This window comes from Gorilla gorilla, chromosome 3 (assembly GCF_029281585.2).
Source record: "Gorilla gorilla gorilla isolate KB3781 chromosome 3, NHGRI_mGorGor1-v2.1_pri, whole genome shotgun sequence".
In the NCBI taxonomy this organism is placed as follows: Eukaryota; Metazoa; Chordata; class Mammalia; order Primates; family Hominidae; genus Gorilla; species Gorilla gorilla.
The window spans coordinates 107962501-107985689 of NC_073227.2; the positions used below are offsets into that span (position 1 = coordinate 107962501).

The 23189-nt window shown below is 38.2% G+C and overlaps 1 protein-coding gene and 1 long non-coding RNA gene across 3 annotated transcripts in view; one reads left to right on the forward strand and one right to left on the reverse strand.

Moving 5' to 3' along the window:
• On the forward strand, positions 1-13736 carry DMP1 (dentin matrix acidic phosphoprotein 1). Of its 2 annotated transcripts, XM_063705130.1 has the most exons (6): positions 1-105; positions 6178-6256; positions 6742-6785; positions 8925-8957; positions 9136-9183; positions 11348-13736. In XM_063705130.1, the coding sequence occupies exons 2-6, from the start codon at positions 6199-6201 to the stop codon at positions 12704-12706; spliced, it is 1542 nt and encodes a 513-aa protein (XP_063561200.1). In that variant the 5' UTR covers positions 1-105; positions 6178-6198; the 3' UTR covers positions 12707-13736. The 2 variants fall into 2 exon arrangements, with proteins under 2 accessions (XP_063561200.1, XP_004039141.4); XM_004039093.5 differs by lacking the exon at positions 9136-9183.
• Positions 6799-23189, reverse strand: part of LOC129533027 (uncharacterized) — a 22429-nt gene continuing 6038 nt past the window's right edge. Inside the window, exons 2-3 of the long non-coding RNA XR_008679031.2 lie at positions 9502-9690; positions 6799-7115 (exon numbers count right to left, since the gene is read on the reverse strand). This is a non-coding gene — a long non-coding RNA (uncharacterized lncRNA). The remainder of the gene's footprint in view (positions 7116-9501; positions 9691-23189) is intronic.

A 23189-nucleotide genomic window follows, 5' to 3' on the forward strand; every position in this document is an offset into this window, starting at 1 on the left:
AGAATATCAACACAAGAGTGGCTTCATTGGGCATAGATTTCCTCTTTGAGAACATCAACCTGATTTTTGAGACTTTTTGAAATACTTCTTTGTGAACTACGGAGGGTAAGTCATTTTCATCATTTAATTTTTTAAAATGACTTTTGCTGGTTGTTTGGAAAATATTAAATATGTATACATGTTTGAGGCATTATACCATGTAGAGAGAGATGGGAGAGCTGCGCTTTGGGTAAAAACAGTTCCTATTTTTGTGCCTTTTGTTTATGCCACAGTAAATAATGATATGAAAACGACATGTTACGTCAATACAGCCAGGTGTTTTTCTTGGTAATGCTTTAATTAGATCTCTGCATGACACAAAAGGGATAGTTTATAGAACAGGAGGCAGATGGAAGGTCATTTTGAAATTTAGTTTTAATTAGCAAAACGTATAAAACTTTTACAGTGTGTTTCATGAATAAGGGAATGTTTGTGACCTACAAGATTGTGAAAAAAAAAGCTAAACTTATTGAATGGCAGGACTTTAAAAAGAATTTTTTAAATTAAAAAATGTAATGTTATTCATCTAGAGAGCATCTAGTAACATTTATTATGAACTAACTGCATAAGTAACTAAAAGATGATTAAACTACTGAAATAACTGAGGGTGTGATAATTATGTTTTTTATATTCATATTAGCATGATGCCTTGAATACAGTTAGAATTCAATAAATGTTGAATATAATTATATTTTAAAATATTGCATTTTAAAACATATATTTTAAAATGTCCATATGTATTTTTATTTACTGTATTTAGTGCACTTCTTCATCTGTGTGACATTTAGAAGAGTCCATGTGTTTTAGCAACTTGTCTTCCTTAAGAGCAGTAACTTGTGGTTAACCATACTTTCTGTTTAACTGAGGCTTGACTATCTTATTTTAACTTTGTTGTTTAAAAATGCGAACAAACTATTTTCTAAAGGGTATTAGTCCACTTACCTACCTGAAAATGGTGATGTAAAACAACGTGCCTCCGATGCTTAGAGGCCTTCCAAATCTATATTTAATTTTGGGGGCACCTCAGAGGTATATTCCTGTGGTTAAAAGCATATAATATTGGATTCATCGTAACTGACCTGAAGACACATACAATAGGAAGAATTGGATTTTTTTTTGGTTTGTTTGTTTCTCTGGATTCCTGGTAGAGTTCATATCCTGGCCAAGTTTGATTCTATTTTCAAAGAGTAATAAGAAAACAAATTCTAGCAGGTTCTAGTTAGTTGGATTCTGGTTAATTTTATTATTATAAAACCAACTTATTTTATTATTATTGTTTATTATTATTAAAGTTTCCTGCTAATGTACATTTACAGGTTGTACATGGAGAAAGCTACCAAAATATTAGAGTTTCTTATATTGTTGGTTTTGAGAATATGGGCTAGAAAAGTGCCTAACACATTGCATGTTCGTAAATATTTACTGACTGCTAATGAATGAATGTATTGTTCAGTTGTGTTCTTGAAGATAACAATACTAAGACAAATAAAGAAAATTAATATGATGAATTGTTTTCCAAAAGAAAAAAGAGTCTATGACTTTTCAAACCTTTATTTTCTTCTTTTGGCCTATTTCCTTCATTTTGGTTTACATAAAAGAAGATATATATTTTACATATGTATCTTAACCTTGAGAAAATGCTAGAACAAATTTCCTTACTTAAGAGCCGAAAGAAGTTTTGGCTACACACCTGAAATCTTGACTTTAGTTTCCCTCTCCACATTCTAAACATTTGGCTCTTTTCAACTCTATGAAAACAATTCACAGAGGCAGAAATGCTCTAATACACCGCCTTCCAAATGGATGGAACTCAAGTTGTTGATTTCCTTTTGTTACGTCATCTCACTGTAGAATGACAGCATGTGGAATGTAGAAATAACATTAACCAATCACTGAAGAAGAACTCAAAGTTCTGGACTTTTAATTGCAGGCTTGTAGCTGTGGTTCACATTTATTATTCAGAATACGGCTACTGCCTATCTGCTTCTACTCTTTTTTGAATAGTAGCCAAAATGTTTATAAAAGTTTGGAGCTCTTGTTTGGAAATGCACTTCACAAAATTATAATTATTTTTATCAAAAATACCAAATGCAAACCTAACAAGGGGTTTAAGATCTGATTTTCTTTAATGCTTAAAGTTGGACTATATTTTTTGGGTGGCAACATCAGCTCTCTCAGAACTCTAGAGTGTCTTTTATTTTAGTTTACTAGACTTGCATCTGGGAAATTATTGCTTTAGGTCAGGATGCTAACTAGTATTTCTAGAATCCTGAGCAAGTTAGGGCATCTTTCTTGTGTTTTAGAATCTTCCATCCCTAAGAAACTTGAGCACTTGGGGCATGCACTTCTTTGTGAGAAAACACAACATTCATTGGTTTAGAATAAATGCACAATGGCATCCCCAGTTTTCTAATTATTTAGATTAGAGAAGCTAAAGAAAATACAAGAGAATTCAATAGTCATTGACCTTTTGTCAAGGCTCTAATATTTGCTAGCTTTCAGAGAATCATGAAATTATAACCCTATTCAAATTTCACTTTGAAAATTAAAATGATGAGGTAACTTTCATTTGATCTGTGAAACTGGAAGCATTGAAAGGGTTATTTTGAGAATATCATATTTGAGAAAATTTTGCTTTACTGAAGAAATAAACCTAACAAATTTTTAAAAAAGTTTTGATTGTGGTATCTAAAGAGAAGTAACATCTATTAAATTAAGCTTGATTTTGGTGTAGTTAAGCATTTTCATATGTTTTTCTCTGTTGATATTAATTGAAGGATTTTTAAAAGAAATTAAGATAGTATCAAACATAAGGACTGATATACACTATGCTGAATTAGAATAAAGAAAGTAGCACAAATTAAGAATAACTATGCTGAGGAGAGATAATGCCCATAATATACATGAGAGGTTGTTTGACCATTTGAGTTGTGTGAAAGCAGAAATGAGAAGCCTGTTCAGGCTCCTTATCTTAGGATTTCTATTATTTTCTTGAATACATTAAAAATAAGATTAGATGACTTCTTGAGCCCAATGTTTCAGACAATATTCAGCATATTCAGGCATTATTGAGTGCCATATATATATATATATATACTTTTTTTTTTTTTTTTGAGATAGGGTCTTTCTCTGTCACCCAAACAGGTGTGGAGTGGCACGATCATGGCTCAGTGCAGCTTCAACCTCCCCGGCTCAAAGAATTCTCCCCACTCAGCCTTCTGAGTAGCTGGGACTACAGGCACGTGCCACCAAGCCTGGCTAATTATGATATTTTTAATTCTTAGATCAAGTGTTAAAATCTCTTATGGAACTTTAAAAACAAATCTATTCCTGTTCCCACCCAAGTGAATGGATTTATTGCCCTGGGATGGGATTTGTGCATTGGCATTTTTAAAACCCTTCCCAGTTGATAGTAATATACATTTAGGGTTGAGAATCTTTGGCTTTTAACTCCTATCATTATTTTAGGGGCCAAGGGAAAACTTCCCCCTCACCCTCTGAAGGTTTGCTGAAAATCAACTGACAAAAGATAGATTAATAGGAGAAAAGGAATACAAATTTATTTTTATGTGACACAGGAGCCTTCAGAACGAAGACCTAAAGATACAGGAGAAACTGTCCATCTTTATGCTTATGTCCAACAAAACATGGGAAGCCATGTAGAAATATGATTGGACAAAAAGGTTTTGACCTTATACTAGTAGACCAAGTGGGGTGGCCCAGCAAAGCCTGTCCAGATTCTTCTTGGCCTCTCCATGCAGCATTTCTTCCTTCTTGATATGGGACAGGACCTTCTCTGCAATGCGGGTCTTATGACATACAATTAAACTAGGGGGGTCAGAGAATTTCTTTAAGGCCAGTTGTTACACAGAAAGACAGGGGGACTTAGGGTAATATTTTCAGGTTTTATTGCTGGCTTTGGGGAAAAGAGTTTCTGGTTTCTATAACCTGCCTTTGGGAAAGAGGGATTCTAGTTTCTATGGTTAGTCTCAGGGGAGAATGAGGGGCCAGAGATAGGAGGGCAGGGGAAGGTCAGAGAGAAGCTTTTGCTTCTGAGGCTGCTTCTGAGGCCTTCATTGTGGAGTATTGTTTTCTGAGTTCCTATACTAGTAAACTATTGCAAATCAAAGAAAATGACTGAGGTGAGTCTCAATTATTTTTGGAGACTTATCTTGCCAAAATTGAGGACGCACCTGGGAAAAACGAACACAAAACTACCAGAAACATCTATGGTCCATGTTTGTTTACAAAGAGTCCGAGGACTTCAGTATTTAAAGGGGAAAGAACAGGCAATAGGAGAAAGGAAGGACAGATAAAAGAGGCAAGTGGTTGCATTCCTTTGAGTCTTTGTTTAGTGCTCACTGAGCCCACATTTTATATGTGAAAGGAGAGGGTAGAGGAATAGTCAATTATGCATTTGTCTCATGCTCAGTGAATCTGCATTTCTACATAAGATAAAGTAAACATAGACTAGAGGAAGCTGTCAGACATGCATCTGTCTCAGGTGAGAAGAGGAATGACTTTTAGTTCTGTCCTTTGTCCTGAACTTATGAAGGTAAGCTGTTAATTTACATTGTGAGGGTGAAATTCAACCAGACTGTTTTAGGGTAAAGATCTCAGGGCCCACAGGAATTTCCCTGTGAGAAAATTGTGAGGGAGGTATGTAGCCTTTTATCCTTGTAGCTATCTTTTTAAGAACAAAATGGGAGGCAGGTTTGAGTGACCCAGTTCCTAGGTTGACTTTCCCTTTGACTTACCCTTTGACTTAGTGAGTTTGGGGTCCCAAGATTTTATTTTCCTTTCACAGTATACATTTAACATTTAAAGAAATGAAACAAATCAACAAACGTGAAATAAACTTGCAGGATTATTTGTGAAATGTATGGAAGTTCATCAGACAAGTATGCTAGGGCAGCTACCAGGGCTTACTAGTGCAGGGTAAATTGCGTTCCTTAAACCATTTCAATAAATTTTTACTTTAGCATCTAGTACTTCTATTTTTAAATACAAAACAAAGTGTTTTCCAAAGCAACAGCTCTTGAAGTGTGAAATGAAGTTACCCTCCAGAAAAATAGTTTGATTTGGCGTGTTTCTCTCAGCATGATTTACAAGTGTATCCCAAACCTGTAATCTTCCCCAAATCCTTCAGTACTGTGAATGACAGCAAAAATAATTTAGCATAATCATGTATAATGTATGACTAAACGTGTCACAGTAGATATTAAGAGCTTTCTGAAGTTGTAATATGAAGCCTACTCTAGCGCATCTCTTGCAGATCACAAAAAAAGCAAAAACAATCTATTTTGTGTAGACATTATTATGCAGTCATAAATGTGACTTAGAAGCCATTGTGTGTGTGTGTGTGTGTGTGTGTGTGTGTGAAAACAAATGCCCACCACCTATCACTGGTGTCAATAAGTGTAGTTTTTTAGGGAGAATACATTTTCTAGGGTGCTCTGCCATACCAAGCTGCATAATTATTGTAAAAGGGAATGGACAGAAATTTCTATATTCCTCTTTCTTTACTTTTTCATCAATTTATCATACTTTATGTGTTAGCGTTTGTACATCTCCCCATTGAAACATTTTCAATTTATTTCTTAGGAGTGAGGTTTTTAAAAACCACTTTGTTGAGTTATAATCTATACACCACATACTTCACTAATTTGAAGTGTATAGCTCAGTGGTTTTCAGTATGTTCACAGAGTTGTGCAACCTTCACTACAATACATGGAACAGTTTCATCACCTCCAAAAGAAATCCTGTACCCATTAGCTGTCACCCCTCAACCTCCCATCTGCACAAGCTCTGGGCAACCACTAGTCTACTTTTTGTCTCTGTAGATTTGCCTATTGTGGACATTTCATGTAAATAGAATCATTCCAATGTGGCCTTTTTATCTGGCTTCTTTCACTTAGCATAGTGTTCTCAAGCTTCCTCTACTCTGCAGCACATGTCAGTACTTCATTCCTCTTTATGGTTGAATAATATTCTGTTTTATAGATACAGTAAATTTTATTTATCCATTCATCAGTTCATGGACATTTGGATGAATTTTTAGTAGAAAGAAACTGTTAAAAAGTTGAAGCTACTTTATTCCTTTAACATGGAGAGAAACATCTATGTCCTTCATTCCAGGTAGAGGTATCACACCCAACTATGAAGATCAGCATCCTGCTCATGTTCCTTTGGGGATTATCCTGTGCTCTCCCAGTAAGTATTAGGGTAGGGATATATGAACAAACCCTTTCATACTTAAAACTCCACAATTTTGATTGGCTATGAACCAAGATGGCTGTGTATGTTCCAGTCCAGTAAAAATAGTAGTTTCTTAGCATGCTGTTTTCTTAAGAAATATCATTCAAGGTGTTTTTTATTCTGTTCAGTTGCCATTCACATAGATATCATTCATACTTTTCTTCCCTATAAGCAGTGGTTCTTAAAGTGTCATCCTGGAACCACCAGCATCAGCATCAACTAGGACCTTGTTAGAAATCCAAATTCTTGGACCCTACCTCAGAGCCGCTAAACCAGACTCTTTAGGGAAAGGAAACAGAAATCAGTGTTTTAACAAGGCCTCCCGGTGATTCTGATGCAGCCTAAAATTTGACTATCCCTACTCCTATGTATGAAATGTGTTAATAACTATTGCTTTAGAAATTTCTCTTTGGATTTACCATGTGTACTAAATTTTCTAGGTAGCCAGGTATCAAAATAATGAATCTGAGGGTTCTGAAGAATGGAAGGTGAGTAGAAATATGACTTTTTGAAATATTTTAATTTTAATTTATTATGAGTATAACCAAATTGATTTCATTGCAAATGTTGAAACTGCTAATGGCTTCATCAGCATATTAATAAGCTAAGCTATAGAGTTCATAGAAGAAAATACTGCTGTGATTCCATCTTAGTAGTATACTCTGGCAAGGAAGCATATTTTCTGTTAGCTTTCTTCTTATAATTGATGTGTATAATAGTACCAGGGGATGCATGACAATGAACCAAGAGTCTTCAGGAGAGATTATGACTTGAAATCTGTTTTAACAAGTGTTATCTGGTGGGCAAGAGGTCAAGTCCTGGAAGGTGAAAAAAGAAAGAAGAATGAGAGGACACTAGAGTCTCTGGAATGAGAGCTAATGTTGCTAGCATGTTATTATATTGAGAGTTACTAACTCTCAATAACTCAAGAATCATTGCCAGGCACAGTTCTGAGTGTTTTACATATATTAACTTTCTTAATTTTCACACCTCTGTGAATTAGGTATTATGTTTTATTCTCACTTTACAGATGAGAAAACTGATCACAGAGAGTAATTCAATCGTCTAGGTTACATGGTCAATTAGTGTTAGAGCCAGACTTTGATATTACGTCACTCTAGCTCCAGAATCCACATTCTTAACTAGTGTGTTATATCCCTCTCAGGAAGGAGCCAGGTCTAAGAGGTCAGAAAATTCTCAAGATTGGCACTAAGGGTTAAAATCTTATGCGAAATCAGAGCATTTTGTTCACTACCGTGTTTCCTACTGGCTTTTACATATGATAAAGCTTGGCCCCAATGCTTTTGGTGGTGGCCAGATAATGTCAGCGACCTGAGGTGGGGTCCTGTCCATGCCTGAGTCTGGAATAGACTTTGCAGTATTTATTATGAACTTTCTTCAGAGAAATCCATAGGCTGGTTAATTTAAAAGCAGACACTCTAGATCCTCTCTCTCATTTAACCAGAGACGCACAAACATGCCCTGTTCTCAAGTCTAGCCTTGGCATGAGAAAAATAACAATGTCTTGCTCCCTTCCACCCATTAATTCCAAATGATAATTGACTGGAGCACAGCCTGCCATTGTGCCTGCCTGCAGTGTTGCAGGCCAAAGACAGCGTGATTATAGCTCCTTTCTCTAAGGAGATACCCCCAGTCCAGCACCTCTGAGACGCACGTTGAAGACATGTCAATAGCAGCTCCTCCCTGCTCTACTTTGCGCCTTGGGTGTTCCACACAGGACTTTGCCCTCCTCAAGGGGAAGGGGAAGAAGTGATGGGGAGGGGTACCAGAAGTTGCTAAGGCATTCTTATAGTGCTTATGAGACTAAAGATAGTGAAATAAATTAGAGGTATGACTAGTTAAATTTCTGATTTAGCATTTGTTTTTAATACCAGGGCTTTTACATGACTCGAGAAGGGTTTCACGGCTTTCTCAATTCAGTTTTGTTTACTATTAAATTTTATAAGGTGGATGTTATCAAATGGATTTTTTCTTTAGTTTATATCATGTTGAATAAATAGTTTTCGAGCTACTTCCATAGGCATTAGCTGGTTTCATCCTCATAACTACCTTGTGGGGTAAGCACAGTGGGTGTTAATTTCCTTAATTTATGAATAAGAAACTGGTGGTCAGACATGTGAAGTGAATTGCCCACCTTCACCTAGAGTACCAACCATCTCGGTTTACCTGGAACTTAGGGGTTTCCTGGAACACATGACTTTCAGTGCTAACACCAAGATGATTGGTTTTCAGGGCTAAAACCAAAACCAGTGAGTTAATTGAGACTTAAATCTGGATTCTGAGTTTCAATGCTGCTTTTCCTGTGTTACGTTTCCTCTAGGTTGTATGAACGGCCAGGTTCAAAAAAGCATATTTATTTCTGTAAATGAAATATCAGAAATATAAACATTGTCTAGGTCTCTTATATCCCAAGATCTTTTCAAGCCATTAGTCATTTTACTTTCCTTTTGGAACCATTTCATCATAAAATTTCACTATTACTCATGTAAATGTAAGATCTCTACCAAGAAACTAAAAATAATCACGTAAAATTATTGTAAATAATTACAATAATGAAATCCATCTGTGAGGGAGTAATTTGTTTTCCTTCCTTTCCTTTTTTGCAGGGTCATTTGGCTCAGGCACCAACACCACCCTTGGTAACTATCTTATTTACTTTTGTCATAAACATCTCATGAAGTAACTTTAACACTCTTCCAGTTGCCTTTTACAACTTTGAAAGTAGTAAATCCAGACTGGAAGCAATTGATGTGTATCATGTTTTTTTCTTTCCTAAGGAATTACTAAAAAGAAAAGTAAACATTTTCCCCCTTTCAGGAGAGCAGTGAGTCATCAGAAGGAAGTAAAGTTAGCTCAGAGGAACAGGTAATTAAACAGACCTTTCTTAACTTTTCAGGCTACTTAGGAATGGAAGGAAATGATGTTAGATTAAATTACCTGGCAACAGTTCTAAATATAATATTTTCTAACTATGAGTTATGCTGGCTAAAGAGTCCTATAAAGTAAGAAGAGAAAAATGAGTAAGGAGAATTCACATGCAGACATGCTATTCATCTTATTTTCATCACTGAGCCTAGATTGCTGGCACTGTGGCCCCAAATGTCTCTCCTAGTTAAAAAATAAACACATGCGCAGAAACACACACACACACTCACAAATGGTCATTGACCATGTCAAACTTACTCATCAACTTAAAATGTTGCTTTTACAATTGGAGCAGTTCAGATCAGGTGAAGAAGTGCCTGGGAGCTTCTCTGTGTCAAGGATCCTGCTCGAAGACAGAACAGGACAGCCCTGAGGAAACTTTAACGAAAAGAACTGCTTCAGTGATGACTTTCTCTTCGAAAATAGTCCCATCTGTGGGACTGGGCTCTGGGAGTGAGAAAGGCAGACTCAGTTTATATCCCTTAAAGCTGGCATTCTTTTTCATTTTTCTAAGACTAAGTGTTGTTACTTTCTTAGCTATGCTATTGTTTTGACCAAACTCAATGCTGTGGGGCTCCAGAGAGTCCAGGAGCCAGGTTTCTCCCTAAGGCTTTGATCCATGTTGCATTCTACACTTAGCCAGAGTTGGAAGATGAATTATTAGCCTGTTTATCCCTATTTACTTAAGGTTATCAAAGGAACATTCTAGAAATTTAAAAGCATAGAACTGGAGAAATGCCGTTTGCTGGGGACTTTGTGATTTGTTGCCTCAAGGGTCTGTAAGCTTTCAAGTTACGGTAGCAATTCCTGCTTGAGAAAGGGTAATGAGGTATGGTGATTCCTGCAGTTCCTGCTTGTGAGTTGGGTTAACGAGGTATGGCAGGTTAAACCCATGCTCAGTTCCACCATACTAGCATAAAACTCCAGTGCTAGGAAGAGAGGTCAACAGCACATACACAAGTACTCCCAATCACCCAATTACAGACTCAGACATTGATCAGTAGGGATGTGTAAAAACAAAACAAAACAAAACAAAAACTAGCAGGTATGCTCTGTTGTAGGGTATGGTAAAGAGAGCAGATATTTTGGGAGCATAATGTATGAAGACTCACTGTCCTTCCTTACTGGTACAGAGCATCCAATTGTTTTACTTACAGGGCTCAACTCTCTGACTTCCCACGTAGCACTAAGTTGCCTTGTTGGTCACACTAGTTGGTGTCTTCTAGCTGAATCATCTATAGGCAACTTTCTGGTTGTACTAACGAGGTAGAAACATGGTTTGGGTGAAGTATACACCTTACTATAATATTTAATTTTCATTTTAGCTAAAGATTTTATCCTCTGGTCCTAGTACATTTTTCCCTCCAGAAGAAAAAAAATTGGGGTCATTTTAAGATCACTCAATATTTTTAAAAACTCTGTTTCACACCAAACACTTTAATGCATGAGCATTATAAACCAACTCTAATTCACAAACAATTACCTAAGAGGTTTTTTTTATGTGTGTTTGTTTGTTTGAGACGGAGTCTCGCTCTGTCACCAGGCTGGAGTGCAGTGGCTCGATCTCGGCTCACTGCAACCTCTGCCCCCCAGGTTCAAGTGATTCTCCTGCCTCAGCCTCCCAAGTAACTGGGACTACAGGTTTGTGGCACCACAGCCAGCTAATTTTTGTATTTTTAGTAGAGACGAGGTTTCACCATGTTGGCCAAGATGGTCTCGATCTCTTGACCTCGGCCTCCTAAAGTGCTGGGTTACGGGTGTGAGCCACCTTACCCAGCCCAAGAGTTTTTTTTTTTTTTTTTTTTTAAGGAATTATATATACAGTATGATTTGAATTTCATAAATGTGATTTCCAGAAAACTTTTTGAGAAAATGTTGGCAGCATTGAGTGAAGTGTGCCTATATAAAATGGAACCACTTGAGTTTCAATTCCTCTTCCTTCCTATTTAAGCTCTGGTAGAGAGGTTATTGAGTAGTAAAACTGACCATAGATTAGAGGAGGGGATGTAGGGCGAAGGAAGCAGAAAGACTAGAAAGGCTCTAGATAACTCCTTCTCTATCGGTTCCTGGAATACTGACCATATCTGTTAACCCCAAATTCTAGGCAAATGAAGACCCCAGTGACAGCACTGAGTCGGAGGAGGGCCTGGGCTCTGATGATCATCAATACATTTATAGGCTAGCTGGTGGCTTCTCCAGGAGCACAGGAAAAGAAGGAGATGATAAAGATGACGATGAAGATGACAGTGGAGATGACACCTTTGGTGACAATGACAGTGGCCCAGGGCCCAAAGACAGACAAGAAGGAGGAAACTCCAGACTGGGAAATGATGAGGACTCTGATGACACCATACAATCCAGTGAAGAGAGTGCCCCACAAGGGCAAGACAGTGCCCAAGATACCACCAGTGAGAACAAGGAACTTGACAATGAGGACCGGGTGGACAGCAAGCCTGAGGGAGGTGACTCCACTCAAGAGAGTGAGAGTGAAGAGCACTGGGTGGGAGGCGGCAGTGATGGGGAGAGCAGCCATGGAGACGGCTCCAAGTTGGACGATGAGGGAATGCAGAGTGATGACCCAGACAGCATCAGGAGTGAAAGGGGAAACTCCAGAATGAACAGTGCAGGCATGAAACCAAAAGAATCTGGAGAAAACAGTGAGCAAGCAAACACTCAAGATTCAGGTGACAGCCAATTGCTGGAGCATCCCAGTAGGAAAATTTTTAGGAAGTCTCGCATCTCAGAGGAAGATGACAGAAGCGAGCTTGATGACAACAACACAATGGAAGAAGTCAAGAGTGACTCTACAGAAAACAGCAACTCCAGAGACACTGGCCTCAGCCAACCCATGAGAGACAGCAAGGGTGACTCTCAAGAAGACAGCAAGGAGAATCTGTCCCAGGAAGAGAGCCAAAACGTAGATGGTCCCAGCAGTGAGTCCAGCCAAGAGGTCAACCTGTCATCTCAAGAGAACAGCAGTGAGTCTCAGGAAGAGGTGGTGAGTGAGTCCAGGGGAGATAACCCCGACCCCACAACTAGTTATGTAGAAGACCAGGAAGACAGTGACTCCAGCGAGGAGGACAGCTCGCACACACTCTCCCACTCAAAAAGTGAATCCAGAGAGGAGCAAGCAGACAGCGAATCCAGTGAGAGCCTCAACTTCTCAGAGGAAAGCCCGGAGTCCCCCGAGGATGAGAACAGCTCCAGCCAGGAGGGCCTCCAGTCTCACAGCAGCTCAGCGGAGAGTCAGAGCGAGGAAAGCCATTCTGAGGAAGACGACAGTGACTCTCAAGACAGCAGCAGATCCAAAGAAGATAGCAACTCCACGGAGAGCAAATCAAGCAGTGAGGAAGATGGCCAGTTGAAAAACATTGAGATAGAGAGCCGGAAATTAACAGTTGATGCCTATCACAACAAACCCATTGGGGACCAAGATGACAATGACTGCCAAGACGGCTATTAGCATCAGCTGTCCTAAGAAGCAGCTGTCACATAAAGGAGTCTTAGGGACTTGAAAATGTATCATGATAACTATAATTTATTGATGTTTTGATCAAAAGAATAACCAGATGCCATATTTTTCCTGAAAGGAATTGCTGGACATTACACTTGTTTTTAGGGTGTCATCATTTCATAGAGGTTTAAATACTGTGGAATGACACCAGAACACATCCAAAGAGGCTAGAAGCAAGAAAGGATCTGCATGATAACTTTGCAGCTGAGATAGTTCCTAATTCATCAACCTAACAAACAAAGCTATTGGGTGTCCATGATATACCAGGCACTATGCTAGGTGTTGAGAATGTAAAGCAGGTTAAGACTTGTTTCTTGCTCCTGAGGAGCGTATAGAAGGACCCACAAAGCTACAGAGTTAAAGAGGGATATGTATAAGAGAAACAAGAATTGTTACAACCCAGTATGGTGAGTGCCAAGACAGAGCTATGAACACAATATCTATCTGGGAACACTGAGAAGGGTGACCAATGCGTTGGAGAACAAGAGAGGGCTTCACAGCAGAAGACATTGGAGTTGGAAGGTTGCATAGGGTTTCCTCATTGGAGACCGGGGAATTCTATTCTTGGGATAAATAATAGTAAATTCTATAGGATTCAATACTTAGTTTGCAAAAGCACTTTGAAATTATGGCACAGTGAGTTGTTTTGGATAAGAAAATCTTTTTCTCCCAATTAATTTACCAATTCATCATTTTTTTTTGTAGAACTCCCATAAACATCACCTTGCTAATCACTGGTGATGATAAGAAGGATTGGGTCAGGAAGAGTGGGAGAAAGAAATTCCTCTTTACATAGATACTTTTTAGCTTTATTTTTTCTAAAATCAGTTTGTGTGCAATGCTAGAAAAAACTGTTCTCTGAGTCCTTTACAGAGCAAAATTCTGTACGTAAGATTCAATTGATTTTTGACAAATACCGTTTGAAATATTACCTCAACATAAAATACTTGTTTTGTAATAAAGATTATAATACCCAGAAGAAATATGTGTTTATTTGTAATCGTGGTGCTGATTATTAGGATATATTTGTGTTAAGCAACTCTTTCTTTAAAGCATTCCCAAATAGTTCAGTACCTTCCTCCTATTAAAATGAAAGATTTTCTTAAATTATTTCCTGAAAATTTTATTTGTAATTCAGGTAGCATTTGATAAAAATACTATGTGTTGCTTATGATATTTCACTAACTATACCTGTTACAGAACAGGGAGAAAAAATGAAGTAAACTCTGAATTTTTGTTTGATGCCACAGTAAAAGTTTATGATGTTTAGGCTTAACATTAGTTCCTGCTGGTCTGTCAGACTCATTTGTGTAAGCTCTGGAAGCTACAGAGTACCATATTCCTTATATTTTTATTTCTTTGAAAGAAACGACTTCACCTCAGCATTCTACTTTACAAATGTGTTTTTACCCCCACTTCCACTACAGTACCTCAGAATTCCCCACAAAATTATTAGTAGAATCCAGAAGACTTCCTGGCCGGGTGCAGTGGCTCATGCCTGTCATCCCAGCACTTTGCGAGGCCAAGGTGAGCAGATCACTTGAGGTCAGGAGTTCGAGACCAGCCTGGCCAACACGGTCTCCACTAAAAATACCAAATGAGCCAGGTGTGGTGGCACGTCTCTGTAGTCTCAGCTACTCAGGAGGCTGAGGCACAAGAATCACTTGAACCCAGGAGGCGGAGGTTGTAGTGAGCCAAGATCGTGCCATTGCACTCCAGCCTGGTAAACAAGAGTGAGACCCTGTCTCAAAAAAAACAAAAAAAAAAAAAGAAAGAAAGAATCAAGAAGACTTCCTAACTTTCAGTCTCACCCTTCCCATCCTTCACATTTCCCTGTTCCCTCACAAGGTCAAAGGTGTGTTTACCTGGGGAGATTTAAAAATTGTGTGTGTGTGTGTGTATTCTCTAATGCTTCCCCTTGAAATTTTAGAGCTTTTAATTTAGTAGGTCTGGAGTGAGACCCAGAGTTCTGCATCTCTAAAAGGATTCCAGGAAATTCTGGTGGAGCCTATCCACTATCGCTATTTGGGGTCTCCATTTGGATTAATTATCTGACTCCATTAACCTACAGGTTCCTGCCAACCCATTGCTCCTTCTGAGAAGAACTGCCCCATGCTCAGACCTCCTGGGTGCCTGAGGCACAGGTGGCCAGGTTCTAACCACTCACATGCCCCACCTCACCATAGGGGATTGGAAGAATTAGCACCTGATGTGAGGGGAGCCTGGCTGGCAGCTTCCAAGGAGGCGTGTTGCAAAGGCCTCATCTGCCTGAATGCGGATGATGGGGGCTTGAGGTCTAATCTTATTTTCCTTCTCTGCAAATATGTATATTTAGGGAAAGAGATGTCAGAAAGTGGTTAGAACAAAAACAGAAGGGAATACACAGAGAGGCAGAAACGGAGAGTGGGCTAACCCCCATTAATGTGGCACACAAAATGGAAAATTATGGAGCTCCTGATGCTGAGGGGCAAAATAATCAACTTCCGGCCTGCAAGTTGGACTTGACTCTTCTATTGCCCCCAAGCCTTCCTGGATTCTGGGATGTTTTGTCTTCTCGAATGCCGCCTGCATGAGGGCACCCACCTTTCTTCAGGCAACTTGAGTGAGTCTTTGTTCCCGGCAACCAAAATGCTTAATGAACAGAGACTTAGAAACTTATGTTATGTTAGCTAGCGTTCCTAGCTTCTGTAACCCAGTGGTCCCCAAACTTTTTGCTGTCAGGGACCAGTTTCGTGGAAGACAATTTTTCCAGGGATGAGGGGTGAGGGGGATGGTTTCAGGGTTATTCAAGTGCATTACATTTATTGTGCACTTATTTTCTATTATTATTACATTGGAATATATAATGAAATAATTATACAACTCCCCATAGTGTAGAATCAGCCCTGAGCTTGTTGTCCTGTAACTAGATGGTTCCATCTGGGGGTGATGGGAGACAGTGACAGATCATCAGGCATATACACAGTTCACAATAGGGTTCCCACTCCTATGAGAATCTAATGCCACTGCTGATCTGACAGGAGGTAGAGATCAGGCAGTAATATGAACGGTGGGGAGCAGCTGTAAATACAGATGAAGCTTCACTTTCTCGTCTGCCTCTTACCTTTTGTTGTTGTGGCTTGGTTCCTAACCGGGGTATGAGGAGCCCTGTTATAACCCCTTTATCCAGATAATTCACAGGACTTTTAGAAGAAAGAATAGTGATAAGAATTTCAGCTATGTTCATGATAGAACGCCCCTCTGGGGCAGATGTAGGAGGGTTTTCCTTTAAGTTCCCCTTGACTCATTTCATGTGCTTGCTATAGGCATTGTTGTATTTCGCAGTTGGAAGTGGTAGAGACACATTATTCAAAGGAAAGGTAGCTGGACTTGATCTTTGGCTTTCAAGGTATAGAAGTTTCCTCATGGAGTTCCTCTTGAAGTCTGTAGTAGATGAGTCCACTTGGGAATCCAAATTATAATTAGCAAATAATTTTAAATTCATAATGGGAAAGAATAAGAATGAAAAGCCTGTATGGTGAGCATAAATGGGAACAGAGGGAGCTCTGCAGTGTGAATGCTGAACAGCATTGGGCTAAAATAAGACGGTGCATCTACGATGCTCCCTGGAAACCTCACAGTAGGAACTGAAACATTATCTCTCCCTAAAAAGTGCTCTAAATTGCCATGATTAACTTTTCCTCAGTGGTTCTTATATTTCTAAGCTTGTGAGGGCTGATCCACTCTTCATTAAATTGCCCCTTTATTTTTAAAAAATTGTTAAACTGAAAAGTAATAACTGTACATACTTGTGGGGTACATAGCTATATTTTGATACATACAATGTATAGTGATCAGATAAGGGTAAATAGGATATCCATCACCTCAAGCATTTATTATGTTTTTGTGTTGGGAATGTTCAATATCCTCCTTCCAGCTATTTGAAACCATATATATATATATATATATACACACACACACACATACTTTTTTATATATTACGTATATATTTTGTATTATATATATATATACACATACATTCTTTTTCATCAGACAACCAATTTCTTTTTTTTAAGGACAACTTTTATTTTAAGTTCAGGGGCACATGTGCCAGTTTGTTACACAGGTAAACTTGTGTCATGGGGGTTTGTTGTACAGATTATTTTATTACTCAGGTATTAAGCCTAGGACTCATTAGTTATTTTTCCTGATCCTCTCCCCTCGCCCACCCTCTACTCTCTGATAGGCCCCAGTGTGTGTTGTTCCCCTCTATGTGCCCATGTGTTCTCGTCATTTAGCTCCCACTTATAAGTAAGAACATGCAGTATTTGGTTGTCTGTTCCTATATTAGTGAAACTGTATATTATTGTTAAATATAGTCATCGTACAGTGCTATAGAACACTAGAATTTACTCCTTCTATCTGGCTGTAATTTTGTACCCCTTAACAACTCTCTATCTTCCTCCTACCCTTCCCTGCAGCTAGTATCCTCTGTTCTACTTTTCACTTCTATGAGATCAGCTACTTTTAGCTTCCACATATGAGTAAGAACATGTGGTGCTTAGCTTTCTGTTCCTGGCTTATTTCACTTAACATAATGTCCTCCAGTTCCGTCCCTGTTGCTGTTGATGACAGGATTCCATTCTTTTTATGGCTGAATAGTATTCCATTGTGTATATATACCACATTTGCTTTATCCATTCATCTGTTGTTGGACACCTAGGTTGATGCCTTATCTTGGCTGCTGTGAATAGTGCTACAATAAACATGGGGATACAGATGTCTCTTCAATATAATGATTTCATTTCCTTTGGATGAATTCCCAGTAGTAAGATTGGTGGATCACATGTTGGTTCTATTTGTAGGTTGTTGAGGAACCTCGATATTGTTCTCCGCAGTGGCTGTACTAGCTTACATGCCCACCAATATTGCCATTCTTTCTTTAAATAAAGTAGTACAGTCAAGTTGCTTTCTATGGAGTCTGGCTGGCCTCAGAGCCATTCTTTCTTGTCTACATGATTTTACATATCTATATAGCTCTTAAAATTTAGTTTCTAAATGGCAGTCTTATTTTACTCATCCTAATTCTCTGGTGAGGTGGGCACCTCCTTGTGGCTCCCAAATAAATAGAAATTGATGGTTTCCAACTGAGACCATTTGCTCATTAACATTCATTATTTCAATAAAGCACACATGTTATGATCCAGGCATTAGGCATAAACAAGTTTGATCTAAGGAAGTGAATGAGAAAACAGGGGAGAAGCACATTCCTAGCAGAGAGAACACCAAAGTAAATTACAGAATTGTTTATGGCAAGTTAAGATGTGATTTAAAAAAATCTGGAGTCACTGATGCATGGAAAAAGAGAAAGAGGAAGGGAAAATGGTAAGAGAAGAGATTGGAAAGGTGAGCTGGGATCCAATGGGAAGATCTCTGAATAACAGACTAAGGAAAGTAGTCTTCATTTTTCTTGAGAGCTTTCCCAGCACTAGGTTTTCATACATGATATATTATACACAGCATAAATGTTTTTGAGATGGATATTATAAACTCTCTCCCCCTTAAAAATAGATGTGAAAAATAAAGAAGAGCAAATGAAGCATAAGAAAGCTAAGTTAATTACTCTAGTTAGAAATCCAAGAAATGGCAGGGCCTAGGTTTCATTTCAGTTCAATGATAAGGCACTGAAAGTTTTAAGCAGTGGAATAACATTCATGAATATGACCTTATCTGCTCAAAATAAAATAGGCAAGGGAAATGCTATGTTCTCTGTTTGATCTCAATACTTAAAGAACTCAAGAGCCTCCCAGTCACTTCCTAATGGCTTGTTTTCCTAGTTCTGTTATTTTGAGAGAGCCACATTTAGTAGAGTTCATTCTTATTCTCCCAAAGTTTCCTCATGAAGATATAGATCAGAGTGATAAAGATTACTATTTAAGCTTTTCCAAAACAAACAAAAAACTGCAGTGGTGATTTTGGAGAAACTCTAGAAATATTGATTTCCAAAAATGGAAGTTTATACTGAAGTCTTTAACAAACATGGTTTAGTGCACAGCAGAACTCATTCAGCCCGGAAGCTGCAGATATTGCCACAAAGCACTAGACACTGTGGCTTGTACTGCTGATCCCACTGGCAATAACTCTAGATGCTGCCAATAGCATTGGAACTACTGGTGCCTCTAATCTCCAGCTGTCACTGCTGCCAGAGGCCTTTCTCCATAGGCCCTGGTTTGTTGTATCGCAAGTTCTTAATTCTCCATTTGAAGAAGAGCCTATACCAAGTGGCCACGTGCTAGTTACAAGTTAATTTAGAAACATAGCATCTTCCATTTTTGGCGTCTATATCACAAGGTATATTTTGTCTCATGTGCAAACATGTAAAGGGATAATGTATGCACCATATGTAAAAAAAAGTTCTGATGCTGAGTGAGCAAAAAGATTAAAAAATGTTCCACTGATGAAGTGAAGAAACATGTCCATGCCAGAAGGAGAAGCAGCATTTAATGATGTGGGAATGGCCGGGGGGAGGTGTGATCTGTGTTGAGGAAGATGGGAGGCATAACACTCATCCCAAGGGGAGTGTGTAAAACACCAAGGGATTCTCACAGAGAATAGAGGAGCCTTGAAATGCAAGGGAACTGACATTTATTGCATAGGCACTATGTCACAGGTCCTGTGCGAGATGTCTCACCTTAGGCCAGTGCTCCAGGAATTTCACTGATGGGTCCCGGAGACACAGATTCATGATTTTTATGTATACTTTGCCAGGGTGCTGTGAAAAATGGGAGGATGTCCTTTTATATATAGTTAAGGCATTCTAAAATTGAGCTTCATAGGGAGAGGTTTCCCTAACCCCCCTAAAATTATTGATCTATGTAAATAGAGAATCCATGATTTTCATGAGATTTTCAAAGGAGTCCATTAGTGTGCTGCTGGAATCTATTCAGCTGAATAAAGGAGTGACATTTACAATCATAAGATCTGTCTAGACCTTGTTCTGTTAAATTTTCGTCTTCCTGAAAAACCCAAGTCAATGCTGATCTTAAAGAGTTAGAAGTATACTGTGATCCATATTTCATGTGTCACTTACTAGGGTTAGTAGATAAAGCTATGTATAAAGGAAAATAGTGTATCATAAAATGTCTTTCTGATCAAATAAACACAAAATTTAAGCTTCTGAAGAGTTAAAAGGCATAATGAAAATATCCTCAAAATAAAATTATAAATAATATCATTTATTTATATTCCAAGTATATTTAGATTATGAGTTTTATGAAGATGTTGCTGAGACTGACAATTTCCACAATATCTATTCTCTTCTTCTTTGTATTAGAAATAGAAATCTTTGGTTTTCAGTTAGGTATATGACTGCCTAGATGAAAATTCCAATTTCCTAGCCTTCCTTGCATCAAGGAATACAAATATGGCTAAGTCCTGGCCAGCGAAATGTGAGCAGAAGCGATGTGTTATGCCTTCTTCCTTTTCTCTCTTCCCATTGACTGTAAATTGCCAACTATTGAAATAACCTTTTTGTACCAAAAGATATTTTTCTTCTTGGTTGTTTCATGAGGGAGAAACAAACTTCAACATTATTTGATGCACTGTATTTTAGGATCTCCTTATTACAGAAGCTTAATCTATATCCTTACTAATATCTATGTAGTATTCAAAAAATACACAAAAGAATTAGTTAAAATGAACAAAATATTTAGTCTTTGCAAATCTGGGTAATGAATGCCCCAGCATATAAACTATTCCATGGGAATAAATTGAAGTTACACCATTTTAAGAACCTGTTAGATTACATTTAAAAGGTAGAAAGATCTCAAATTAACAACCTAACATTGCACCTCAAGAAACTAGAAAAATAAGAGCAATCCAAACCTCAAGCTAGCAGAAAGAAATAAATAACAAAAATCAGTGTATAACAAAATGAAATTGAGAAAAAAAGTTATATAAAGGATCAACAAAACAAAAAGTTGGTTTTTTTAAAGAATAAAAAATTGACAGACCGCTAGCTAGATTAACCAAGAAAAAATGAGGAGATTCAAATAAGCACAATCAGAAATGAGAAAGGTGACATTACAACTGATAAAATAGAAATACAAACGATTGTCAGAGACTACTGTGACATACACCACTATGTGCACAAACTGGAAAACCTAGAGGAAATGGATAAATTCCTGAAAACATACAACACCCCAAGATTGAACAAGGAAGAATTAGAAGTCCTGAATAAACCAATAATGAGTAATGAAATTGAACCAGTAATACAAAATCTTCCAACAAGCCTAGGACCAGAAGGACTCACCGCCAAATTTTACCAGATATATAAAAAAGACCTGGTATGAGTCTTACTGAAATTGTTCCAAAAAGTCAAGGAGGAGGAATTTCTCCCTCATTCTATGAAACCAGCATCACCCTGATACCAAATCAGGCAGGGACACCACAGAAAAGGAAAACTACAGGTCAATATCCCTGATGAACATAGATGCAAAAATCCTCAACAAAATACTAGCAAACCAAAGTCAACACCACATCAAAAAGATAATTCACCACAATTGAGTGGGTTTTATTCCAGGAATGCAAGGATGGTTCAACATCTGCAAATCAATAAATGTGATTTACCACATAAAAGTAAGTAAAAAGACAAACCATATGATCAACTCAATAGCTGCTGAAAAAAAAGGCATTCGATAAAACCCAACATCCTTTTATGATAAAAACCCTCAACAAACTAGCATAAAAAAAAAATACCTCAAAAGAATAGGAACCATAGAGCCATATATGACAAAATCACATCCAACATCATACTGAATGGGAAAAAGTTGAAAGCATTCCCTCTAAGAACTGGAATAAGACAAGGATGTCCACTTTCACAACTCCTTTTAAGTACAGTACTAGAAGTATTAGCCAGAGCATAAAATCAGGTAAGAGAAAGAAATGAAAAATATGCAAATTGGAAAAGAGGTAGTAAAATTATCTCTGTTTACTGATGACATATCATATACCTAGAAAACCCTAAAAACTCCTCCAAATGACTCTGAGACTTAAGCAAGTTCAGTAAAGTTTCAGGATACAAAATCAACATATAAATACCAGTAACATTTTTATACCGATAATATTTAAGCTGAGAACCAATCAAAAACCCGATCCCATTTACAATAGCTACAAAAAATTAAAAGACCTAGGAATACATTTAACCAAGGCAGTGAAAGATCTCTATAAACACAACTACAAAACCTAATGAAAGAAATCACAAATGACACAAATAAATGGAAAAATATCCCATGCTCATGGACGGGAAAAATCAATATTGTTAAAATCGCCATACTAATCAAAGCAATCTGTAGATTCAACACAATTCTTATCAAATTACTAAAGTCATTTTTTTCACAGAATTAGAAAAACAATCCTAAAGTTCATATGGAATCAAAAAAGGCTGACTAGCCAAAGCCATCCTAAGCAAAAAGAACATAGCTGGAGGTATCACTGTATTAGTCCATTTTCATGCTGCTGATAAAGGCATACCCAAGACTGGGCAATTTACAAAAGAAAGAGGTTTAACAAACTTACATTTCCACATGGCTGGGAGGCATCACAATCATGACGGAAGGCAAGGAGGAGCGAGTCACATTTTACATGAATGGCAGCAGACAAAGAGAGAGAGCTTGTGCAGGGAAACTCCCCCTTATAAAACTGAGACTCTATCTAAAAAAAAAATCAGATTTTATGAGACTTATTCACTATCATGAAAACAGCATGGGAAAGAACTACTCCCATGATTCAATTACCTCCCACTGGGTCCCTCCCTCAACATTTAGGAATTCAAGAACAGATTTGGGTAGGGACACAACCAAACCATATCATTTTAACCCTGGCACCTCCCAAATCTCATGTTTTCACATTTCAAAACCAATCATGCCTTCCCAACAGTCCCCCAAAGTCTTAACTCATTTCAGCATTAACTCAATAGTCTACAGTCCAAAGTGTCATCCAAGACAAGGCAAATCCCTTCTGCCTATGAGCCCATAAAATCAAAAGCAAGTTAGTTACTTCCTTGATACAATTGGGGGTACAGGCATCGGGTAAATATAGCCATTCCAAATGGGAGAAGTTGGCTAAAACAAAGGTGCTACAGGCCTCATGCCAGTCTGAAATCCAGCGGGGCAGTTAAATCTTAGAGCTCCAAAGTGATCTCCTTTGACTCCATTCTCACATCCTGGTCATGCTGATGCAGGAAGTGGGCTCCCACAGCCTTGGACAGCTCTGCCTTGTGGCTTTGCAGGGTACAGCCTCCCTCCCAGCTGCTTTCACGGGCTGACATTGTGTCTGTAGCTTTTCCAGCCACATGGTGCAAGCTGTCAGTGGATCTACCATTCTGGGGTCTGGAGGACAGTGGCCCCCTTCTCACAACTCCACTAAACTGTGCCCCAGTAGGGACTCTGTGTGG